The sequence below is a fragment of the Enhydra lutris genome, unplaced genomic scaffold (assembly GCF_002288905.1).
Source record: "Enhydra lutris kenyoni isolate GAN:26980312 unplaced genomic scaffold, ASM228890v2 scaffoldscaffold3, whole genome shotgun sequence".
Lineage (NCBI taxonomy): Eukaryota > Metazoa > Chordata > Mammalia > Carnivora > Mustelidae > Enhydra > Enhydra lutris.
Genome location: NW_019154087.1, coordinates 66,797,413 through 66,822,863, shown reverse-complemented (window position 1 = coordinate 66,822,863; position 25,451 = coordinate 66,797,413). Strand labels below are relative to the sequence as shown.

At 39.3% G+C, this 25,451-nt stretch overlaps 1 protein-coding gene and 1 long non-coding RNA gene across 2 annotated transcripts in view; one reads left to right on the top strand and one right to left on the bottom strand.

Moving 5' to 3' along the window:
* The window catches only part of LOC111156746 (endothelin receptor type A), a 63,937-nt gene that overhangs the window by 34,813 nt on the left and 3,673 nt on the right, over positions 1 to 25,451 (top strand). Inside the window, exons 4-7 of the mRNA XM_022517810.1 lie at positions 16,297 to 16,495; positions 19,617 to 19,769; positions 24,162 to 24,295; positions 24,721 to 24,829. Coding sequence (XP_022373518.1) covers positions 16,297 to 16,495; positions 19,617 to 19,769; positions 24,162 to 24,295; positions 24,721 to 24,829 — 595 coding nt within the window. The remainder of the gene's footprint in view (positions 1 to 16,296; positions 16,496 to 19,616; positions 19,770 to 24,161; positions 24,296 to 24,720; positions 24,830 to 25,451) is intronic.
* LOC111156755 overlaps positions 17,041 to 25,451 on the bottom strand; it is a 64,620-nt gene continuing 56,209 nt past the window's right edge. The window contains exon 3 of the long non-coding RNA XR_002641252.1: positions 17,041 to 18,793. This is a non-coding gene — a long non-coding RNA (uncharacterized LOC111156755). The remainder of the gene's footprint in view (positions 18,794 to 25,451) is intronic.

The window sequence follows — 25,451 nt, the reverse complement described above, 5'->3', positions numbered from 1 at the left end:
CTGCCTGCTTGTGATCTCTCTCTCTCTCTCTCTCTCTCTCTCTCTCTGACAAATAAATAAATAAATAAAATCTTTAAAAAAAAAAAAAGAACCAGGACAATAATGAGTAACTGCACCTCTGAGGAAACATCCAACCAAAAGCCAAAGTTGGACAAGATCAGCATATGACAAAAAAGAATGAGAAACAGAATGAAGACAAGGACGATTCTTGTTCCCTATAAATAATAACATCTTTTTTAAGACATGTAAGTATAATCTCCTAAGGAGCATGGATAAAAAGAGAAGCCAAAAGAGAGGAAGATCTCATCATCAGGGAAATGCAAATCAAAACCACGGTGTAATATCATCTCACGCCTGTCAGAATAGCTAGTATCAAAAAGACAAGAGACAACAGGTATTGGCGAGGATGCAGAGAAAAAACGAACCCTGTGCACTATTGGTGGGAATGTAAATTGGTGTGGCTACTGTGGAAAACAGTATGGAAGTTCCTCAAAAAATTAAAAATAGAACTACCATATGACCTAGCAATTCCAGTTCTGGGTATTTATCCAAAGAAAATGGAAACACTAATTTGAAAAGATATGAGCAGCCTTATCTTTATTGCCACATTACTCATGATAGCCAAGATGTGGAAACAACTCGTGTCTACCCATGGACGAATGGATAAAGAAGATGTGGCACGTATAAACCATGGAACATTATTCCGCGGTAAAAAATAATGGATCTTGCCATCTGTGACAACATGGATGGTCTTTGAAGACATTACGTTAAGTGAAATGAGTGAGACAGAGAAAGACAAATACTTATGATCTCATTTATATAGAAAATCTAAAAAACAAAATGAGCAAAACAAATCAAAAACAAGCTCATAGATAGCACAGATTGGTGGCTGCCAAAGGGCAGGGTGGTGGGGGTGACATGGCTGCAGGGGGTCAAAATGTACAAATTTCCAGTTATAAAATAAATAAGCCATGGCATGTAATGTACAGCATGGAGACTGTAGTTAACACTGTACTACATATTTCAAAGTTTCTAAGGGACTAAATCTCCAAAGTCCTCATCACACACACACAAAATTCTGTAACTGTGGTGAGGGATGTTCATTAGACTTATTGTCATGCTCATTTCACAATGTATACAGATACTGAATCATTATGTTATACACCTGGAACTAATGGAATGTTTTATGTCAATTATACCTCAATACAAATAAATTCATACATACATACATGTTTTAAAAGAGAGAAGATAGAATTTGCTTGCTTTAGTAAGCAATGTAGGCAAATTGTCACCCTTGAGATATATTTTCTTGTGAGAAAATTTAGAGTATATTTTGTACGTCATGTTATGTGGCATAGTTATAGTGTTCATTTTATATTTTATATAAGTCCACGTAGTCAATTTTTTGTTGAAAAAATATTTTAAGGTACTTATTCCTTAGTGACATACTATATAATAAATTATCCCTAGATTGAGAAGCATAATTCATAATTTAGTTGCACAGGGGTTCAGGCAGGAAGGGGATGGTGCACAGATGTGAAGAATAAGGCCCAGCTGCTGCCTGTTAGAAGTCTTCCCGCTTGTGAAGATGGCAACCTGAGGACAAGGGAGAAAAGGAAATGCATGAAGGTATTTAGGCTACAGAATGCCTAAATCCCCTAAACCATCAAAACCCCGCATTGCTCTTCCCTCTCTTTCTTCCTTGGGGAAATCTCAAGCAACCATTTTGCACAGTTTCATTCTCCCCACTAGAAACTCTACCTGTCAGGGGTTGAGGTGGGTTGGGGCATGGAGTGGATGGAGGGAATCAGTCATAGGTTCCCATGTCATGTGTAGGCTCACCTCATCTTACCACATCTTCCCCACTCCCATCTCATGCACGGAGAAAAATGAACTAAATGTCCCATCACAAATTACCAGCTGTGTAACCAATGACATGTTCTTGGTTAAAAGGAGGAAAGAAAAAATGGCATCAAAAGTCTATTTCATTAAGACGCGGGCTCAGTGTTAGATCAAGACAATAAATCATTTTAAAATTCCATTCCCACAAAAATCTGCCTTAATTCGGGTTTTCCGTGGTAATAAACTCAACATTCTTTGTTCCCTGGGTCCTTTCTTTATTATTTTACATTTCATTTGGTACTGACTCTAAGCTTTGGGACCTGAGTGTAGGGAATCTATTTTGACATTTCCAGTTCAAAAACTTTCACCCTAGAGAATGAATCATTCACACTTAATTCCAAAAGATACGATTTGCTTTGGGTCTTGATTTGGTTGCATTATATTCTACTAAAAATAAGAAAATCCCTTTTTCTTTTCCTTTCTTTTTTTTTTTTTTTAGAAAATCCTTCTGTAAAATAATAAAACTAAAACAAGAAATAAAAAGAAGGAAATTGCAACCTATTACAAAACAATTTGCAGTTTAGGAATCCCTGCCTTCCTCTTGTGAGCTGAGTGAATCAAACTACAGTTCAGGAAGAGTTCCCATGATTTTTTAAATATATTTTCAGTGTAATTACCTCTCATTTCAGAGTTGTTATTTTGAGAGAAAATAATAAGAGGAACTATGTATCCAAGTTCTATACAATTTCTTTATTACCTTACTGATTATTCAATGAATATGGAATACAGAAGGTTGAAAGAAGAAAATCTAGCTGTTTCACGATCAGCTTTTAATCTAAATGAGGTAAATAAGAGAGTAAGAGGAAACCATGACCTGCCCCAGAAAAGATGAGCTTTCATTGTAAATATCGACTATGGACTGCCTCCTCTACATTTTCACTAGTTCCTCCTCAAATCTAACTTTCATCGACTTTTACTTTGCATCCTTAGTCACTTAAGAAAATAAACAGGAATTTCAGAAAAGACTGAGGAAATTTAGAGATAATTTTGACCTCTCCTCAGCTTTATCAGTGAAAATTGTTTTTAACACTACAGTAATATACTTCTAACATGAATGAATTTTTCCCAGCAAAATAGGACTAACCAGCCATTACCAACAATTAAAATGGGTATTTTTGCATGCCATAAATGACATATTTCAGATGTTACATAGAGTTTGTTTGGGGGTAAAAAGGACGGAGCAAAATGGAAGGGGAATTCAATGCTGTTCTTTGTAAAGTTAACTGTCATGTTTAAAGTGGAAGATGACGGGGTCAGACCAGTAAAAAGGTCTGGGTACAAATCTAACTTTTAGTTAAAAATTGCCTGGGGAAGGAGGCTATGAAAAGATAAAACTCTCTTGACAAATGCTCCAGGAATGACGTATAATTAGATACCTGGAAAAGTTGCAGAGATGATTAATAAAGCAGTTTTGTTTGATAAGCCTCAAATTCAAAAGCCAATGTCACTTCTTCATCCCAGCATTTCACGTAATTGCTCAGTGGTCTCTATGATGTTCTCAAAGGTTTGTCCTAAGTCAAGAAACATGAAAGTGGTTTTCTGGAAAGCTTCATTTTTATTTAGAGTCAGACTTGGTTTCTCCTTATTCTCCCAGTGGTATGATGTCCTTTTGCTGCATGAAAATAGGGGAGACATGAAAGGAGAGTCAGAGCCAGAAGAGACAACCCAGGGCCGGGACAGAGACAAAGCCAACGCTGACTGTAGGGCAACCTGGGATCTCATTTTGAGGTCTGTGCCCATGGCACACAGTTATGTATTCTTTTATCTTAATTCTATTGACAAGATCAAGCGACTGGTTAATTTTGCTATCTTATTTTTCTTTGCTAACAGTCTACCCCAAAACTTAGCAGCTTCAGACAACCACCATTTTATTATTATCTTACCATATGGTGGGGTAGGAATTTGGGCAATTCCTCTGCAACTTGTCACTTCGCCTGGGTATTTTGGTGGATTTCAGCTGATGGCTAAGCCTTTCTCTTGAGTCCAAGACAAATGACTAGCCCATTGGCAAGAAGAGCTGGAAGTCTGAGCTCAGTGGAGCCTCACCCCCTCTCCTGCAGTCTAGCACCTCTCAACACGTTCTGTGAGACAGGCACGAGGGTGGAGCTGTGGCTCTGCTCAGAGACCAGGCCTGAAACCCACAAAACATCCTTCCAGCTCCACTCAGCCAGTCCAAGCAGTCACTGGCCAGCCCAACTGAAAGACTCAGCGGAAGAAGTGTGAAAGTGCTCACTGCTATCTTTTAATCCACCATGCCTGGTTTCTCTTTCAAATTCTTCCCGCTGGTTGTTTTGCCTCCAGACTTCTGTATGGAAGTTGGTTTGTCTATCCCGTAAGAGACAGAAATCACAATCAAACATTACAAGTGACTGCATTTGCTGTTAGTTTAAAGTGTGCGTAGGTGAGGATAGAAGTGATAACTTAAGGGAAGTGGCAGAATTGAAGGAAAAAGAATAATTTCTAATGTAGGCAAGTATGGACAGGCACCTGATAGAAACTTTTTAAAAGTATGTTAGCTACCTTTTCCTTCCCTTGATTCAGTAATCTCACTCAAGATAATTAATCCAGGAAAATCATTCAAAAAGAGAAAAAACTATATGTACAACCATATTTGTAGATGTGTTATTCACAACCTTAAAACATTAGAATTGATGTGATCTTAGGAGAAATATTTAAGTAAACTCTATCAATATCCAGTTATACTGTGTAGCTATTAAATTAATAAATGCCAGGCCTCTACAGAAGCATAAGGACTTATTCTTTAAGATTTTATTTATTTATTTGACACAGAGAGAGATCACAAGTGGGCAGAGAGGCAGGCAGAGGGGGTGGGGAAGCAGGCTCCCTGCTGAGCAGAGAGACTGATGCAGGGCTCGATCCCAGGACCCTGAGATCATGACCCGAGCTGAAGTCAAGAGTCGGATGCTCAACTGACTGAGCCATCCAGGTGCCCCTAGGGGTATTTTTTATAATGAACAGTTGATAAAACTAAAAACAAAATTGTAATTGATATGACTGTAATATATAATTAGTTTATGCATATGTGAATAGAAATGGACAAAGAATAAAAAGAGATAAAAATAGATTTTGTTGAAGTATTATCTTTTGAATTTGTTTTTTTTTTTTTCCCTTACCAATTTGGATGTCTTTTATTTCTTTTTTTTTTTTATTTAGATTTTTTTTAATTTTATTTTTTATAAACATATAATATATTTTTATCCCCAGGGGTACAGGTCTGTGAATCGCCAGGTTCACACACTTCACAGCACTCACCATAGCACATACCCTCCCCAGTGTCCATAACCCCACCCCGCCTCCCAACCCCCCTCCCCCCATCAACCCTCAGTTTGTTTTGTGAGATTAAGAGTCACTTATGGTTTGTCTCCCTCCCAATCCCATCTTGTTTCATTTACTCTTCTCCTACCCTCTTAACCCCCCATGTTGCATCTCCTCTCCCTCATATCAGGGAGATCATATGATAGTTGTCTTTCTCCGATTGACTTATTTCGCTAAGCATGATACCCTCTAGTTCCATCCACGTCGTCGCAAATGACAAGATTTCATTTCTTTTGATGGCTGCATAGTATTCCGTTGTGTATATATACCACATCTTCTTTATCCATTCATCTGTTGATGGACATCTAGGTTCTTTCCATAGTTTGGCTATTGTAGACATTGCTGCTATAAACATTCGGGTGCACGTGCCCCTTCGGATCACTACGTTTGTATCGTTAGGGTAAATACCCAGCAGTGCAATTGCTGGGTCATAGGGTAGTTCTATTTTCAACATTTTGAGGAACCCCCATGCTGTTTTCCAGAGTGGTTGCACCAGCTTGCATTCCCACCAACAGTGTAGGAGGGTTCCCCTTTCTCCGCATCCTTGCCAGCATCTGTCATTTCCTGACTTGTTAATTTTAGCCATTCTGACTGGTGTGAGGTGATATCTCATCGTGGTTTTGATTTGTATTTCCCTGATGCCAAGTGATATGGAACACTTTTTCATGTGTCTGTTGGCCATCTGGATATCTTCTTTGCAGAAATGTCTGTTCATGTCTTCTGCCCATTTCTTGATTGGATTATTTGTTCTTTGGGTGTTGAGTTTGCTAAGTTCTTTATAGATTTTGGACACTAGCCCTTTATCTGATATGTCGTTTGCAAATATCTTCTCCCATTCTGTCAGTTGTCTTTTGGTTTTGTTAACTGTTTCCTTTGCTGTGCAAAACCTTTTGATCTTGATAAAATCCCAATAGTTCATTTTTGCCCTTGCTTCCCTTGCCTTTGGTGATGTTCCTAGGAAGATGTTGCTGCGGCTGAGGTCGGAGAGGTTGCTGCCTGTGTTCTCCTCAAGGATTTTGATGGATTCCTTTCTCACATTGAGGTCCTTCATCCATTTTGAGTCTATTTTCGTGTGTGGTGTAAGGAAATGATCCAATTTCATTTTTCTGCATGTGGCTGTCCAATTTTCCCAACACCATTTCTTGAAGAGGCTGTCTTTTTTCCATTGGACATTCTTTCCTGCTTTGTCGAAGACTAGTTGACCATAGACTTGAGGGTCTATTTCTGGGCTCTCTATTCTGTTCCATTGATCTATGTGTCTGTTTTTGTGCCAGTACCATGCTGTCTTGATGATGACAGCTTTGTAATAGAGCTTGAAGTCCGGAATTGTGATGCCACCAACTTTGACTTTCTTCTTCAATATTCCTTTGGCTATTCGTGGTCTTTTCTGGTTCCATATAAATTTTAGGATTATTTGTTCCATTTCTTTGAAAAAAATGGATGGTACTTTGATAGGAATTGCATTAAATGTGTAGATTGCTTTAGGTAGCATAGACATTTTCACAATATTTATTCTTCCAATCCAGGACCATGGAACATTTTTCCATTTCTTTGTGTCTTCCTCAATTTCTTTCATGAGTACTTTATAGTTTTCTGAGTATCGATTCTTAGCCTCTTTGGTTAGGTTTATTCCTAGGTATCTTATAGTTTTGGGTGCAATTGTAAATGGGATGGACTCCTTAATTTCTCTTTCTTCTGTCTTGTTGTTGGTGTAGAGAAATGCAACTGATTTCTGGGCATTGATTTTATATCCTGACACTTTACTGAATTCCTGTACAAGTTCTAGCAGTTTTGGAGTGGAGTCTTTTGGGTTTTCCACATATAGTATCATATCATCTGCGAGGAGTGATAGTTTGACTTCTTCTTTGCCGATTTGGATGCTTTAATTTCCTTTTGTTGTCTGATTGCTCAGGCTAGGACTTATAGTACTATGTTGAATAGCAGTGGTGATAATGGACATCCCTGCCGTGTTCCTGACCTTAGCGGAAAAGCTTTCAGTTTTTCTCCATTGAGAATGATATTTGCGGTGGGTTTTTCATAGATGGCTTTGATAATATTGAGGTATGTGCCCTCTATCCCTACGCTTTGAAGAGTTTTGATCAGGAAGGGATGCTGCACTTTGTCAAATGCTTTTTCAGCATCTATGGAGAGTATCATATGGTTCTTGTTCTTTCTTTTATTAATGTGTTGTATCACATTGATTGATTTACGGATGTTGAACCAACCTTGCAGCCCTGAAATAAATCCCACTTGGTCGTGGTGAATAATCCTTTAATGTACTGTTGAATCCTATTGGCTAGTATTTTGGCGAGAATTTTTGCATCTGTGTTCATCAAGGACATTGGTCTGTAGTTCTCTTTTTTGACGGGATCCTTGTCTGGTTTTGGGATCAAGGTGATGCTGGCCTCATAAAATGAGTTTGGAAGTTTTCCTTCCATTTCTATTTTTTGGAACAGTTTCAGGAGAATAGGAATTAGTTCTTCTTTAAATGTTTGGTAGAATTCCCCCGGGAAGCCATCTGGCCCTGGGCTTTTGTTTGTTTGGAGATTTTGGATGACTGTTTCAATCTCCTTACTGGTTATGGGTCTGTTCAGGCTTTCTATTTCTTCCTGGTTCAGTTGTGGTAGTTTATATGTCTCTAGGAATGCAACCATTTCTTCCAGATTGTCAAATTTGTTGGCGTAGAGTTGCTCATAGTATGTTCTTATAATTGTCTGTATTTATTTGGTATTAGTTGTGATCTCTCCTCTTTCATTCATGATTTTATTTATTTGGGTCCTTTCTCTTTTCTTTTTGATAAGTCTGGCCAGGGGGTTATCAATCTTATTAATTCTTTCAAAGAAGCAGCTCCTAGTTTTGTTGATTTGCTCTTGATTTGGTTTTTTGGTTTCTATTTCATTGATTTCTGCTCTGATCTTTATGATTTCTCTTCTCCTGCTGGGTTTAGGGTTTCTTTCTTGTTCTTTCTCTAGCTCCTTTAGGTGTAGAGTTAGGTTGTGTACCTGAGACCTTTCTTGTTTCTTGAGAAAGGCTTGTACCGCTATATATTTTCCTCTCAGGACTGCCTTTGCTGTGTCCCACAGATTTTGAACCGTTGTGTTTTCATTATCATTTGTTTCCATGAATTTTTTCAATTCTTCTTAAATTCCTGGTTGACCCATTCATTCTTTAGAAGGATGCTGTTTAGTCTCCATGTATTTGGGTTCTTTCCAAATTTCCTCTTGTGATTGAGTTCTAGCTTCAGAGCATTGTGGTCTGAAATTATGCAGGGAATGATCCCAATCATTTGATACCAGTTGAGACCTGATTTAGGACTGAGGATGTGATCTATTCTGGAGAATGTTCCATGTGCACTAGAGAAGAATGTGTATTCTGTTGCTTTGGGATGAAATGTTCTGAATATATCTGTGATGTCCATCTGGTCCAGTGTGTCATTTAAGGCCTTTATTTCCTTGTTCTTTTGCTTGGATGATCTGTCCATTTCAGTGAGGGGAGTGTTAAAGTCCCCTACGATTATTGTATTATTGTTGATGTGTTTCTTTGATTTTGTTATTAATTGGTTTATATAATTGGCTGCTCCCACGTTTAGGGGCATCGATATTTAAAATTGTTAGATCTTCTTGTTGGACAGATCCTTTCTGTATGATATAGTGTCCTTCCTCATCTCTTATTATAGTCTTTGGCTTAAAATCTAATTGATCTGATATAAGGATTGCCACTCCTGCTTTCTTCTGATGTCCATTAGCATGGTAAATTCTTTTCCACCCCCTCACTTTAAATCTGGAGGTGTCTTCAGGTTTAAAATGAGTTTCTTGTAGGCAATGTATACATGGGTTTTGGTTTTTTATCCATTCTGATACCCTGTGTCTTTTGATTGTGGCATTTAGCCCATTAACATTCAGGGGAACTATTGAGAGATACGAATTTAGTGTCATTGTATTGCTTGTAAGGTGACTGTTATTGTTTATTGTCTCTGTTTCTTTCTGATCTACTACTTTTAGGGTCTCTCTTTGCTTAGAGGACCCCTTTCAATATTTCCCGTAGAGCTGGTTTGATGTTTGCAAATTCTTTCAGTTTTTGTTTTTCCTGGAAGCTTTTAATCTCTCCTTCTATTTTCAATGATAACCTAACTGGATATAGTATTCTTGGCTGCATGTTTTTCTTGTTTAGTGCTCTGAATATATCATGCCAGCTCTTTCTGGCCTGCCAGGTCTCTGTGGATAAGTCTGCTGCCAATCTAATATTTTTACCATTGTACGTTACAGACTTCTTTTCCCGGGCTGCTTTCAGGATCTTCTCTTTGTCACTAAGACTTGTAAATTTTACTATTAGGTGACGGGGTGTGGACCTGTTCTTATTGATTTTGAGAGGGGTTCTCTGAACCTCCTGGATTTTGATGCTTGTTCCCTTTGCCATATTGGGGAAATTCTCTCCAATAATTCTCTCCAATATACCTTCTGCTCCCCTCTCTCTTTCTTCTTCTTCTGGAATCCCAATTATTCTAATGTTGTTTCGTCTTATGGTGTCACTTATCTCTCGAATTCTCCCCTTGTGTTCCAGTAACTGTTTGTCCCTCTTTTGCTCAGCTTCTTTATTCTCTGTCATTTGGTCTTCTATATCGCTAATTCTTTCTTCTGCCTCATTTATCCTAGCAGTGAGAGCCTCCATTTTTTATTGCACCTCATTAATAGCTTTTTTGATTTCAACTTGGTTAGATTTTAGTTCTTTTATTTCTCTAGAAAGGGCTTTTATATCTCCTGAGAGGGTTTCTCTAATATCTTCCATGCCTTTTTCAAGCCCAGCTAGAACCTTGAGAATCGTCATTCTGAACTCTAGATCTGACATATTACCAACGTCTGTATTGATTAGGTCCCTAGCCTTTGGTACTGCCTCTTGTTCTTTTTTTTTGTGGTGAATTTTTCCGCCTTGTCATTTTGTCCAGATAAGAGTATATGAACGAGCAAGTAAAATACTAAAAGGGTGGCAACAACCCCAGGAAAATATGCTTTAGCCAAATCAGCAGAGATCCCAAATCATGAGGAGGGAGAAAGGGGATAAAAAGAGGATCAGAAAGAAAAAAAAAAAAATGAAACAATTAAGAAAAGAAAACGAATAAAGAAAAAATATAAAAAGGAAAAAATATATATATTAGATAAACTAGTTAAAAAACATTAAAAAAGAAAAGGGTAAAAGTTAAAAAAATTTACCAGAAGAAGAGAAAAAAAAATTAAAAAAGAAAAAAAATTAAATTAACTGCAAGGCTAAAGAATCATGGGGAGAAAGCCATGAGTTCCGTGCTTTGCTTTCTCCTCCTCTGGAAGTCCGCTGCTCTCCTTGGTATTGAAACTGCACTCCTTGGCAGGTGAACTTGATCCTGGATGGATTTCTTGTTGATCTTCTCGGGGAGGGGCCTGTTGTAGTGATTCTCAAGTGTCTTTGCCCCGGGCGGAGTTGCACCGCCCTTACCAGGGGCCGGGCTGAGTAATCCGATCGGGTTTGCTTTCGGGAGCTTTTGTTCCCTGAGCACGTTCCGTAGAGTTCCGGAGGGCGGGAATGAAGATGGCGGCCTCCCAGTCTCCGGCCCGGAGGAGCCGAGAGCCCGGGGCCCCACTCCTCAGTGCGCCCTCAGAGAACAGCGCCCAATTATTCCCGTCACCCTGGCCTCCGGCCGCACTCCGAGCTGACCGAGCCTGCGACCGGTTCAAGGTAACCCCAAGCTTAGAGCTCACTCCTCGGCTCTGTCTCTGTAGCCGGCTTCCCCGTTCTAATACCTGTAAGCTCTGCGACACTCAGACACCCCCGATCCTTCTGTGACCCTGTGGGACCTGAGGCCGCGCTGACCCCGCGTGGGCTTCACCCCGGTTAAGCCTCTGGAATGATGTCCCTCAGTGGAACAGACTTTTAAAAGTCCTGATTTTGTGCTCCGTTGCTCCGCCGCTTGCCGGGAGCCGGCCCCTCCCCCCGCGGTCTATCTTCCCGTCGCTTTGGATTCACTTCTCCGCCAGTCCTACCTTTCAGAAAGTGGTTGATTTTCTGTTTCTAGAATTGCTGTTCTTCTTCTCTTCGATCTCCCGTTGGATTTGTGGGTGTTTGCAATCTTTAGGTAAGCTATCTAGCTGATCTCCTGCTACCTGAAGTGGTCTCAGCCTTCTATTTCTCCGCCATCTTGACTCCTCTCCTTGAATTTGTTTTATTTTATATTGTTTAAAGCACATTTAATAATAAATATTTTAAAATTTAGTGACCATCCCAGACCATACCTCAAAAATTCAAAAACATGCATTAAATGCCTTTGGCCTTGAAAACATCTAAAAATCTATTTATAGACATATACAGTAACATGTATCTTTACATAAATAAAGCATGTAATTTATAGTTTTATTTTGGTACATCACATGACAGGGTAACAAGTTGATGTTGTAGGAAAAGACTCCCCCTGGGAGTTGGCACACCAGAGCCCTGGTCCAGGCTCCCCACATTCACAGGAGACGAGGCAGAGGATATAGTAACACTCCAGCCCTCAGTTCCCAACTAGTAGAACATGAAGGGGAAAAAGAGCAACCCAAGTGTCCCTCATGGGTTTTTTTAAAAATTATTTGATGCTAAGATTCTCAAAGTATTAGCTTTTTATCTGTTGCCTACTCAGGGATGGCTTGAAAAATAAGAAAATGCTCAGAATTTAGTGTGTATTGGCTAAAGCCAATAAAGATAAATGTCCAGGAAACAAACAAAGACACTTAACAGATATGGATTTGGCATCTATTGTTCTAGGCATTATGACCAACATATAAAATGTCTGCTCTCATGGAGTTTATATTTTAAGAAAAGGGTGGACATAAGCAATAAACAAAATAAATACAATCTTTGATTGGTCACATGGTAATAAGTGCTGTGGAGAAAAATAAATCAGGGTGAGCAGGTCAGTGTAAGTCTGGAGGGGATTCTGGCAATTTCAAATAGCATGTTCAGGAAAGGACCCTGTAAGAAGATATGAGTGAGCAGAGGAGGAGATGATGAAGCAGCTCTGAGGACACCAGTAGGCATTCTCCTGGGATGGGAAGCCACTGGGGGATTTGAACAGAGGGATGACATGATGGACTTCTGAGCTAACAGGCTCACTCCGGGTAGAGTACAGTAGGGCAAAGTCGATGCAGGGACCCCGGTGCAGAAGCTACAGGAGAGCTGGTGAGAGGTGGTTACATTTGGATGCATCGTGAAGGAGGAGGTTGCAGGGTTTGCTAAAGAATTGGATGTGTGGTAACAAAGAGAAAAAGAGGAGTGAAAGCTAACTTCAGATTCTGGGCCTGAGGTGGTAAAGACTGGAGAGAGGTTAGGGTGGGGGTCATGGAAGAGGACCAGGAGTCTGGCTTGGGTGAGTGCCAATGCCTACTGGATATCAAGTGGCCATCTCAGTTAAGCAGTTGGATAGACAAGTCTGGAACTAGAGGCCAGGTTCTAGGTTAGAGTTGTAAATTTGGGAATTAATGATCAGTATATAGAAAATTGATACTAAAGCCATGAGACTGTATAAATCACTAAAAGAGAGTGTGTCAATAGAGGTGGAAAGAGGTCCAAGGACTAAGGTGGAATCCAGTGCTACTAAGAGTTTGAGAATTAAGCAGTTTCCAGCCAAGATGATGAGATGGGGAGTGGCCAGTCTTATCAGCTGGAGAAAACCCAGAAGAATGTAGTAGAAGCCAAGTGAAGAAAGCATTTCAAAAAGGAGACATCATTTCTGGAATATCAGTTGTTAGTGGTTGAATCTACACTTGCAGATTTTCTGTGTCAAGTGAGGATGTCATATGTACACATCAACTCCCCTGAAGGATGCTTTATAATCGCATCTAGTAAGGAGAACAGGTTTGCATATATGTAGGTTGTATCATTATATTCCAAATAGACATCATTTTTGGAACACCCAGTATTTCTTACTTTCCACACCTATTCCTATGTCTGTCACCACAAACGATTATTTCTAATTGCAGTATGGTTGTCTTCTCATCTCATGGAAATGTTATCAAAATCAGTGTGATTACAAAAGAAGAATAATCTAATTCTCAGCCATGTGGGTTTGCTACACCACACAGTAAACATTACTTCTATTTATTTGAAAATGTTGAATTTACATTAGATTATAAATGTGTAATATTCTGGGAACGCAGCATATTATAAAATGAAGCTGCTGTGTGAATGTATTCATCATAAGAACATGTTGACCATATTTTTTTTACTCAAACCATATTCTATCTCCAATCCTGCCTAAGAAATCTGGCTTTCTCACTCCCTTAGGAGATAAAGCATTTTATTTAAATCACCTTTCCTGATAGTTGATCTAAGGGAAGAGGGAAAAGAAATAGATACAACTCACAGCCTCAGGATATAGACATCCTGTCTCCATTCCTTTTAGCTTTTACTGGACATCAGGCTGCCAGTCTAATAAGGCAACAAAGAAAAGTAAACAGAAATGAAAAGCAAAATAAATAGCAGTCTTTATCCCACTGGAAATAACCATAAATTTAAAAATGCAACCTTGGCTATATCGTGAAAGGATTTTCTTGGTCTGTTTCCATAGCTGTATTTTATTTTCTGAACTAATCTAGACTTTTTCTTAAGATTCATTTTGTACACCAGTCTTGTTTACCCTAAAAATCTTTTGCAAAACAATTTCTCAGTAAATCGTGCTGTATCTATGCCATGTGGCATCATCCTGCAAACCCAAACTCTGGGTTCTAAGCAACAGTGAAAAACTAGGTAGCATAATTTCTATGACTTGTGTTTTCATGGACCTACTGAGATGGAAGACTAAATATAAGGGATACAGGTAGCTTCCCTTGGCTTCACAAATCTTTGATGTTAAGTCATGTGTCCTACAAACCCATGTGCACCTGTCCTCAATGCCTTTGTCTGTTTTACAGTCTTCTTCTGGCATTATCTAATGAAATCTATAAAAAGAGAATATTTCCTTCCCATTACAACAGCAAAAAAAAAAAAAAAAAAAATTTCAAGAATGAAGCCAAAAATGTCATACCATGTCACAGTCCCATCTTAATAGTAGGTCTAAAAGTCATTAGCACCAGACCATCACTTCAGGTCAAAGCAGAGTTTCAAAACCAAACCCTCTATAGACTTAACATTGAAATGTGATTATTATCACAAAAATATTGAAGTAAAAAATGAGGTAAACAATTTCTTAATGTCAGTTTGTTTTTTGATTGACATCATTGTTCTATTACATTTATGTTCTGCATTTTGGTATGAACCATTGTTTTCTTTTGTTTTTTAATTTTTTAATTTTTTTTATTAACATATAATGTATTATTAGCCCCAGGAGTACAGATCTGTGAATCGCCAGGTTTACACTTCACAGCACTCATCATACCACATACCCTCCCCAATGTCCATAACCCAACCACCCTCTCCCTAGCCCCTCCCCCCAGCAACCCTCAGTTTGTTTTGTGAGATTAAGAGTCTCTTATGGTTTATCTCCCTCCCTATCCCATCTTGTTTCATTTATTCCTTTCCTACCCCCCAAACCCCCCACATTGCCTCTCAACTTCTTCATATCAGGGAGATCATATGATAATTGTCTTTCTCTGATTGACTTATTTCGCTCAGCATAATACCCTCTAGTTCCATCCACGTCATCGCAAATGGCAAGATTTCATTCCTTTTGATGGCTGCATAGTATTCCATTGTGTGTATATGTGTGTGTGTGTGTGTGTGTGTATATATATATATATATCACATCATCTTTATCCATTCATCTTTTGATGGACATCTAGGTTCTTTCCATAATTCGGCTATTGTGGACATTGCTGCTATAAACATTCAGGTACATGTGCCCCTTCGGATCACTACATTTGTATCTTTAGGGTAAATACCCAGTAGTGCGATTGCTGGGTCTCAGGGTAGCTCTATTTTCAACTTTTTGAGGAACCTCCATGCTGTTTTCCAGAGTGGTTGCACCAGCTTGCATTCCCATCAACAGTATAGGAGGTGAACCATTGTTTTCTATTAGGAATCTTCCCTAAAGATTAGGAACCAAGGTAAATTTAACTCCATTTTATCTGTTCTACACAGGACCATAATGGGAGAGATACAGTCATTCTCTGATATTTACCAGAAATATTTACTTACTAGAACTGTCACCTGGTACAAGGCCACTGTACCAGTTGTACAGTGAGAATAGAAGAAAAGAGAAGATGATGGGCTATCTATGGCTACTATTCACTTAAGGGTATCTAGATCTACCTCATAGATAATGTTTTGAGTTTCTTTTTTTAAAATTTAAATTCCTGTTAGTTAACATACAGGGCAAAGTTGGATTCTGGAGTAGAATTCAGTGGTCCATCACTTACATATAACACTCAGTGCTCATCACAACAAGTGCCCTTTTTTTTTTTTTTTAAAGATTTTGTTTATTTACTTGACAGACTGAGATCACACATAGACCAGAGAGGCAGGCAGGGGTGGGTGGTGGGAAGCAGGCTCCCTGCTGAGCAGAGAGCCCGATGCAAGACTCCATCCCAGGACCCTGAGATCATGACCTGAGCTGAAGGCAGAGGCTTAACCCACTGAGCCACCCAGGGGCCCCAACAAGTACCCTTCTTAATACCCATTACCCAACTAGACCATCCCCGCCGACCTCCCTCAAGTTTCTTTTTTAATATATAAAGAGGAATAAGATACGACCTTAATGAATACCAGCAGGTTTCACTACTCCTTCCATCAGTTTTCCTCCAGTGTGAAAAAAACACAGGCAAATCTATCTGATGCTGCCATATTATAAACTGTCACAAGATTTTGCTGAACCCCAAATGAAGATTTCAGACTTGGGCCTGCTGAAGCAACTGATTCCCAAAGGGATGAAACTCTTAAGGATCCCGCTTATTTTTCACATCAGAACTCACAGAAAGTGATAAAAAGCCAATGATTCGTCATTGGCCAAGGGAAAGATCTTTCCAGCATTTCTAATTTCTTTAAATAAATTATAAATTTTGTAACGACTGCTTTCCACCACCACCCCCTTCCCCCCCCCCGCCCCCTTTTTTTTTCCAGGTACAGAGCAGTTGCCTCCTGGAGTCGAGTTCAGGGAATTGGGATTCCCTTGATCACTGCCATTGAGATAGTCTCCATCTGGATCCTTTCTTTTATCCTGGCCATCCCTGAAGCTATTGGCTTTGTCATGGTGCCCTTTGAATATAAGGGTGAACAGCACAAAACCTGTATGCTCAATGCCACGTCAAAATTCATGGAGGTATGGAGAGTATAAAGAAAATTAACTGGGGGAGGGAGAGGAGGTCTTCATTTATATGTTATCATCGCCAAGACTTGATATTTCTACAGTGCCCAGCGTGGTTTACTCTTTTAGTTTGGTCACATATTCTTCAGCTGCATGAAAAGTACACGTTATGGGAGGGTTTAGCTTCTTGAATAGAACTATTTTGTTTTCACTCTTATAGCACAATCGTAGACAGGACTGTTCTGCACCAAACAACTCAGAGTCTAAAACAAACATACTCAATGCTCACTTCGGTAGCACATGAACTGAAAGAAACTGAGAAAAAAAGATGGATATGCTATTTGTTTTTATAATAAGCAACACAGCACAACAATTTCCATCTGACAGGCATGCTAATAGGCATTTTATGTTACTTGGGCAAATGCACAATGCTCACATTTTTTTTAAAAGATAGATTTATTAACTTAAAGTAGGAAGCCATACTTACAGGTACTTATGGTCGTACAATTCTGCATGTATTATACAAATGATATAAATTTGCAGAACTTTTTTTAAAGTGTTTTAGTTAAGCGAATTCCGTCTTTATTTAATACACCTGACCACATTAATGTTTTTCTCCAGACTTTAATTATGTAATTGAGTGTATTGGAAAACATGTTTAAAATGCATATTTCCTTTACCAAACTAGTCAAATGTGGACGGAGGAGAAAAACGAAAAGGGTAACTACTTCTATTAAACCGGCATGATTTAGGGCTTTGATGTAGGTTTCATACAGCTCAGATTCCACATTTAATCATTTACAGACATCTCCAGGTATGTTTTCCTAACTTGGAAAATTCACAAAATTAGTGGTTTTACAGTTGACCAGTTTTCCTCTTTGGAAATTCTTATTTTAAATTTAAAAGTGCTCTTGAAAACTGCCAAACTGGCAATGGTAAAATGAAGGTATTCTGTTTATCTACTGACCTTTTTATTAAGTCAGTCTCCAAAGTGAAAGAACAAAGAAAACAGCAGGAGGTTATCAGAATTTGGGAAGTGGCAATAAGCCATCTAGATATTCCAGGCTAAAGTGTTCGAGAAAAGAGTCTTGATATAAGAAGGGGCTACTAATCATGTGAACCAGGCAAAATGAAAAGAGCTTTCGAAAGACAAGTCTCTAATAAGAGTGGGCAAGCAAAGGTTGGCTACCTTAGGGTTTCAGTAAAAGGTAGGAGTTTATACTGATCATTTTTTACATTCCGTTCCAAGTCTGAAGTTTCCAGATTCTTTTTCTCCTCTTGTTCCCTAGTTTGTGTTCCATTCTTTCCTCCTCAACTTTGCTCTAACCTAGAGTGGAGGGAGGTCCCTTCATACCCTGGCTGATGTTCAAAAGTTCAAAAGAAATGTGTGACCCCTTTCTCTACAGGCCTGTGCCTTGGAGGGGGAAGGGGCTCCACCCAGACCCCTCAGGGGTCAGCTTCCAAACCCTCTGCAGCTGCTTCTGCAGCATTCATACCCAGTCAGCAATGCATCTGGAAGGGGGGCGGGAGGGGAAAAGAGTTCTGATTTTTGTTGTTGTTGTTGTTGTTGTTTTGACTTCAGTACTGAAATCTTCTACAGTGTGATATGGAAAGGGAGATATTTGTATGAATACATCTGAATAAACCAACTCCTTTGGTAGTTTACAGTAACTTTAGGATAGAATTCAGGGGCCTGTGAACTTAAATGGAAAAGAAATTACATATTTATTTTCACTAACTTCTAACTGGAATTTATCATTTCCTTCTATTATGAATGTAGGCAATGAACCACAAGCATATTTAACAGAACCATATTTCTACTAATAGGAATAATAGACATTTTCTTGTCACAATAACAGATAATCTTGAAATATCATTTATGCTCATCACTTTCCAACTTCTGATAGTTATTAGAACCAACATTAGATTTTTCCCTTAACTTATTAATAAACACCTCTATTTCTATATCAGAATTTTCTTTTTACTATTTCAACAGCTGTGTTTCAATGTAAGTGGTTACCCTGTAATCTTACTTTTAGGCATATAGAAGTGTTATTCTCAGAAAGGATTACAGTCTTCACCAGACGTTCAAAGGGGTCGATGGCATAAGAACAGTTAAGAACCTCTGCCCAGAACTTTTTTTCCTCAAGAGCCATTTATAGATTATTTTAATAGACATGTTACAAGTGTAGCCCACTAGGCCTCTTTCTATATTCAGCAACCATCCAGTTTTTCACAGAGCAGCATGATTATTTTTTACTGTGGGAACTGAGATGATACAGGAGGCCGCATTATCCTTCGTAAATAAACAATCTGGAGAAAGAACACAGAGCAAAGCATTTCTAAGTTAGCGATTAATTTAGTGGAAGGAAGCATGTAGATACAATTTTCTAATTTCCATTTTTATAGGGTACTAAATTTTCTCCTTTAAAAACACATAAAACTGAATAATCCTCTATTTACAAAGCCTGCGCACAAGGAGATAATGCTAACTATGGCTTCAGATAAGATACTCGACCTCAATAGTTTCCAGGTGATAAGTATTAAAGAGTGAGAAAGGACATGGTTTTTGAGGGCTCAAACTGGCGGGCTGCAAGGTCACATAGCAAGCATACCAGGCAAAGGGTTAACTCCCAGTAACCAGAGCTGCACAGATAAGCCATTCATAACCTTTGTTGTTACCAAACAAGACTCCCATTAAGTACACTTTAACCACGAGTCAAAAGGAAACCAGGCACTAACAAAATTTTGAGGCTCATCAATAAGTAAAGATAAATACATATTCTGTTTATCTCAAAATCATGCTGTATGAGCTTTGGAAGGGAATTCTTTTTCTTGATTAGGGCGTCTCCCATTGTGTAATTAAAACCAACTTCAGTTCATAATAAGTATCTTTGTCAGGATCATTTATTTCGAAGTGACATTCTTTCATGGGCTTTTATAAATCCACGATGATTTTTGGAGTTTCCAATTGAATTGAGTTTGAGCGTCACCCCCAAGCCCTTTGCCACAACCAGAGGGTGTGCACATAGAAACGTTCCTGCAGGCGTGAAGATTTTGAAGTCATCAGAGGTACTGCCCAGTAAGTTTAGATTATAATACCCCTCCGTTTCTCTCCCTTTTATTCACCTTACAGTTTTACCAAGATGTAAAGGATTGGTGGCTCTTCGGGTTCTATTTCTGCATGCCCTTGGTATGCACTGCTATCTTCTACACCCTTATGACCTGTGAGATGTTAAACAGAAGGAACGGCAGCTTGAGAATTGCCCTCAGTGAGCACCTTAAACAGGTAAACCTCATAGGCTCGTGAAAATTTGGCCAAGACTGATTTGTCCAGACAACAGAAAGCCTATAGATATTGTATTCAGCTGACGTAGCCTCATTTCCTAAAAATAAAAATAGTGTCTTATAATTGTTTTCTTTATAGTTTTAATATTAGGAATTTCTTTTGTGAATGTGGATAGCCTACCGACAAAAGAGGTGGCCATGGGGGCAGGGCCAGATAGAGAGGAACTCTGATTTAGTTTGCCAAGAGTATATTCAACACGTGTGTTTGTGTGTCTGTGAACTGAACTGGGCTTTTTGGAACTGTGCCAGGACACAAAGAAGCAGATGAAGTCTTGGTGCAGAAATAAAATACAAATATGAAACATTTGGAAAACAGAATCACAAGGTATGGTAGAAGTGGACTGTTTTGTGGGAAGCCAAGGAGGATGTAAGACAGAGTCACAGAGACGTTTGTCATAGATGAGGGAGATTGAGTTGTTCGTCAAGGATAAAGGCATTTGACAGGGAAGGAGATGACAGGGGGCATATTTCAAGTGCAAGGACAAGAGTCCAGTGAGAACATGGCATGGGCACCATGCATTTGGGGAGTGGGGAAAAAGAGACGAACCTCATTAGAGAAACATCTCAATGTCCACAACAGCCACATCAACAGATGAATGGATAAAGAAGATGTTTTAAACACACACACACACACACACACACACACACACACACACACAGGAATACTATGCAGCCATCAAAAGAAATGAAATCTTGCCATTTGCAACAACATGGATGGAACTAGAGGGTATTATGCTGAGCGAAATAAGTCAATCAGAGAAAGACAATTATCATATGATCTCCCTGATTTGAGGAATTTGAGAGGGAGGGTGAGGGGTTTGGGGGGTAGGGAAGGAAAAAATGAAAGATGAGATTGGGAGGGAGACAAACCATAAGAGACTCTCAATCTCATGAAACAAACAGAGTTGCAGGGGGAAGGGGGATTGGGAGAGGGTGGTTGGGTTATAAACATTGGGGAGGATATGTGCTATGGTGAGTGCTGTGAAGTGTGTAAAATCTGATGATTCACAGACCTGTACCCCTGGGGCAAATAAGACATTATGTGTTAATTAAAAAAAAAAAAAAAAAAAGAAACATCTAAGGTAAGACTCATGATAGGATTCGGGATTGGGTACAGAAAAAGAGGTCAAATTTTGAAGAGCCCAGGAAGCTGTTGTTGGTCCCCCATGCCCCTCCCCCAAGCAGCAAACAGAACAGATACAGAGGTGGCTTTAGAGGGCAAAGCTTTACACTTAGACTTGCTGAGCTCTGTGATTTTGGGCAAATTGCTTAATCTCTCTGAATCCCTAGTTTTTCATAAGATGCATATAATAATACTTGCATCTTTCTGTACAAATATTAATTCAAGTCTTAAAAAATTATATAAAATGTATATAATAATACATCAAAGGGATCACCTAATGCATATACCATAGCTCATATTAAGTACCCAGAAAATGTTATATATTAATTCAAAGAGTAAAACTAGGACCGCCCATAAGTTCTCAGTCTGAGCAGAGAAGTATATAAGAACACCCAGCCGCACCAGAAGTTAATGAGTTGTTGATGGAGCCCATAAATCTGTCCTATACAATCACCATTCCTCATCAGTGACTCCTTTCCACTACTGTACTGATTTTTCTGAGCTTCAGCTTCTTTATCTGTAAACTGGGCAAAATAGTATGTGAATTGATATCACTACAGAAATCAAAAGAATTAAGTGCATACAGGGGCGCCTGGGTGGCTCAGTGGGTTAAAGCCTCTGCCTTCAGCTCAGGTCATGATCCCAGGATCCTGGGATCAAGCCCCGCATCCGGCTCTCTGCTCAGCATGGAGCCTGCCTCCCCTTCTCTCTCTGCCTGCCTCTCTGCCTACTTGTGATTTCTGCCTGTCAAATAAATAAATAAAATCTTTAAAAAAAAAATTAAGTGCATACATATACTTTGTAAAATCTGACATGCATACAAAAGGTAGCTATTATCTTTCAGTAAAATTTAACAGAAAAAGTAGATTTGAGTATGACTTGTTCAGGCATGAATGTTTCAAGGGCTCCAAATGGGAACTATATCAAACAATGCTGGCCTCTCACTCCTGCAGTAGAGGTAATTAATTAGAATAAATTTGTAAAAAACAAAAAGACAATGTTCTTCAGTGCTGAAATTTTCATTAATACCATAATTGAGCCTGTTTAAGTTATGAATGGTAACTGCTCTGAAAATAACTGAACAGAATTGCCTGTGAGGATAATAGGATTCTGCTTCACATTTCCATTGCATTCTTTATGTTTCCAAAGAGCATGTCATTTGTTTGATTCCTCCAAGCACCCTGTGATATAGGCAGGACAGACCTCCTTATACACTTGATTATGAGACTGGCTAATCCAAATGCAGATTAAAACTGAAGTCTTGGTCCTATGAGGCATTGCCTAGCGTCGCACCAAAAGTTGTAACAGATTTTAACAGCGAGAGCAGGCCGGGCTTCAAGACCTTCCGTCGGGGCCGTGGGGAACTAAATTCAGAGAAAGGCCCTGCCACCCTTTGGCTAGTATCCTACTTGGCTCCCGGTTTTGCTTCCTGCGTGGTTTTCTCAAATTTCTCTTCATTATTCTGACAACAACTTTTATCAGTTAGGGATTGTGTTTGGATGCTGGTAGCAGAAAACCCAAAATAACATTGAGTAAAACAAGTGAGGGTTTCTTCATTCTCCCACAGCAAAAAAATCAGATGTCACAGGTTCAGTGCTCAAGGGACTCGGAAGCCAGGGCTCTGCCCTTTTTGCTGACTTTTCCGTTAGAAGACAGGAACTACAGCTCTACCTTCTCTCAGATTTCCAGGCAGCAAAAAGGGCAAGAATATAGACCACATTAGTGTTTGTGCATCTGAGGACTAGCCTCCACTTTTTAGTAGCTTTTCCAGCAAACTCACACAGCGATTTCTACTTGATCTCAGCAGTCAGACTGTGTCAGGTGGCCTTGAAGTCGATTAGCCTGAACTCCCCTGCTGCAGCAACAAAATCAAGGATTTGACTGATACAAGGAGAACAGGAGAAGACATACTGGTTAAGCAAATACAAGTACCAGACTGCCATGGCAACAAATTAATAATGGGTTTTGAAGGATCGTCCTCTGAGGATTTGCTCAAGGGAGACAGCCTCTCCCCCAGTACCCTCCTTTTCTCTTTTTCTGGTCACACTTTCCGTGTACACAAAAGGATCCTTTAAAATGAGCCCCTATTCCTACAGATCGGAACTTCTTATTTTCTCAATTGTTGCTCAGCTTGGATGTTCTCTGAAGCCATAGTCCACCCAATAACTTAAAAGATTAAAGAACCCCAGTCCTTCGGGCTAGAGCCACAATTTGTGACGAATGCCTTGAAATCTTTTTAAACGGCTCTATTAATCATGTGGGTTTATTGTAGGCTGCCCATACTTAATGCTATGTGCTTTGGGTTGAACCAACATTACCCTTCCAAGTCCTGTTTTCAATCAATTTTATTTTGACATTAACTGATCCCAGTTACAGACAAGTTGCATTTTATGTTCCTAGTTAGGCTTTCAAATGCATGCATTGTAATACTCAAGCATGATGCACACAAGTGTCTGGTTGCAGATAATTCCTAACCTATGATTTTTCTGGTCCTACACAAACTCTAAAGTATGTAAACCTTCAAACTGAGGTCAGTCCAGGGTTAACATGTCCCAGTCATTCTAATCAACATTGCTGATAATCCTTTTCCCTCATCCCTCTGTTTGCAAACAGAGGTCTTTGGAAGCTACATGTCATTAATAAGAGAATTTTAAAAGCAAAAAACTCCCAATGTTAGCTTTCTTCAACATCAAGAAATGGAGAAAACACATCGCTATTGGCTTTTATCTTCTATTCCCTACTTCTGTTTTCCAAATATCTTCGTAGATTTGTTCATTCTTTATTATGTTGGGTTCAGTCACATTGACTGCCATGCTGTCATTAATGCTAGTTACCCATCATTGAGGCTTTTAGTTAACCATTCCCCCCATATAGTCACACACATGGGTGCACACACACACATTCAGCTCCAGTGTTGGCTCAGCTCCAGCCAATTTCCATTTCCCTGACATCGAACTTCTGTCCTGACCCTAATAACCAGCTTGAGGCCACCATCCTTCCTGGCAGCTGCCCAAAAGAATCATTAGCAACTCCTTGATTAGAAAGTTGGACTCCAAATCTTGAGGAGATGGAGGCACTGTGAGGCACACTCTTCTGGCTCTTTTTAAAGTAATTCTTTCTCTGCTGTCTACTACATCCTTTGTGTAGCTCTTTCCTCTAGCAGAAAAACACTAAATTTATTGTACTCTTTTCCCCCTCACTTTCCTTTAGCGTCGAGAAGTGGCAAAAACAGTTTTCTGCTTGGTTGTAATTTTTGCTCTCTGCTGGTTCCCTCTTCACTTGAGCCGTATTTTGAAGAAAACCGTGTACGATGAGATGGACAAGAACCGATGTGAATTACTTAGGTACGGTCCTGTGTACTCGTTAGGAAAGTGAAGTTTCTCCAATTGTCACGCTTATGATATTTTTACAAAACCGTCTAGTCTACAGTCTCGTTAGCCCTAAAAATTAAAAAACTGCAAAGTTGATTATTTTTCTTTCGCTAACATAGCCCATGACTGATGCCAGAGTTTGTTTGAGCTGTATCTATAATTTTGCGGCTCCTCTCCTGGGGCTGTACGTCATGGTTTGAGCTAACCAAGTGGCAGGTATATCCGTAAATGTTCTGCAGAACTGAAACTGCCACTTAAACAAGGCCTTAAAAATATTCTGACTGCCACCTATAAGAAATGGCTCCTGGGCAAGAAAAATGCTTATTCTAGGGATAAATGCTAGTTAGCAGGTTGAAAACATTATCTTCTAATTATTCCACTATTTTCTTCTGTTCTAGTTTCTTGCTGCTCATGGATTACATCGGCATTAACTTGGCAACCATGAATTCATGTATAAACCCCATAGCTCTGTACTTTGTGAGCAAGAAATTTAAGAATTGTTTCCAGGTGAGACTGGTTTGCATATATCTTTTTAAGGACAACCAACGGGGTACATGAAGTCACCAACGAGCTTGGCTAATTTCCAGTAGAGAAGTGAAAATCCTATTTTGTTACCCAGAAAGAGGGTCAGATTGCCAGCATAAAGCAATATTGTCAGAAAAATTGTCTGAAAGGAAATACCAATTCAGACAACAAAATATGCAGGGGCTTGACTAAAAAGAACTAACTTAATAGCTTGTTAATTTAGTATGCTGCTTTATAAAGAAATGCGCAACTGTGAGCTCCAGGCTCCAGAGAATACACACAATCTAGTCATGCCTCCCGTTTTCTTAGATGTTAACCACAGCCTCAACAAAACGTGAAGTCTGCTGTTTAAAAAAGTTTTTGCTAAATAATAGGGTATTTAATAATAGCCTATGCCCTGGCCATCTGAGCTAATATAATTTCATTTGAAATCAGTTTCCTTCTGTTCTTCAAACTTCCTTGCATCTAAGCCAACCATGTCTTCCAGAAGCTCCATGTCCTTCTTCCTGAGGTATCATCTCTCCAGTTCCTGGGACGGTTAGCATGGCATAAATCCTTACTGCATCCTTTGGCCGGGATGTTTCACTGCAATTTATGACACATG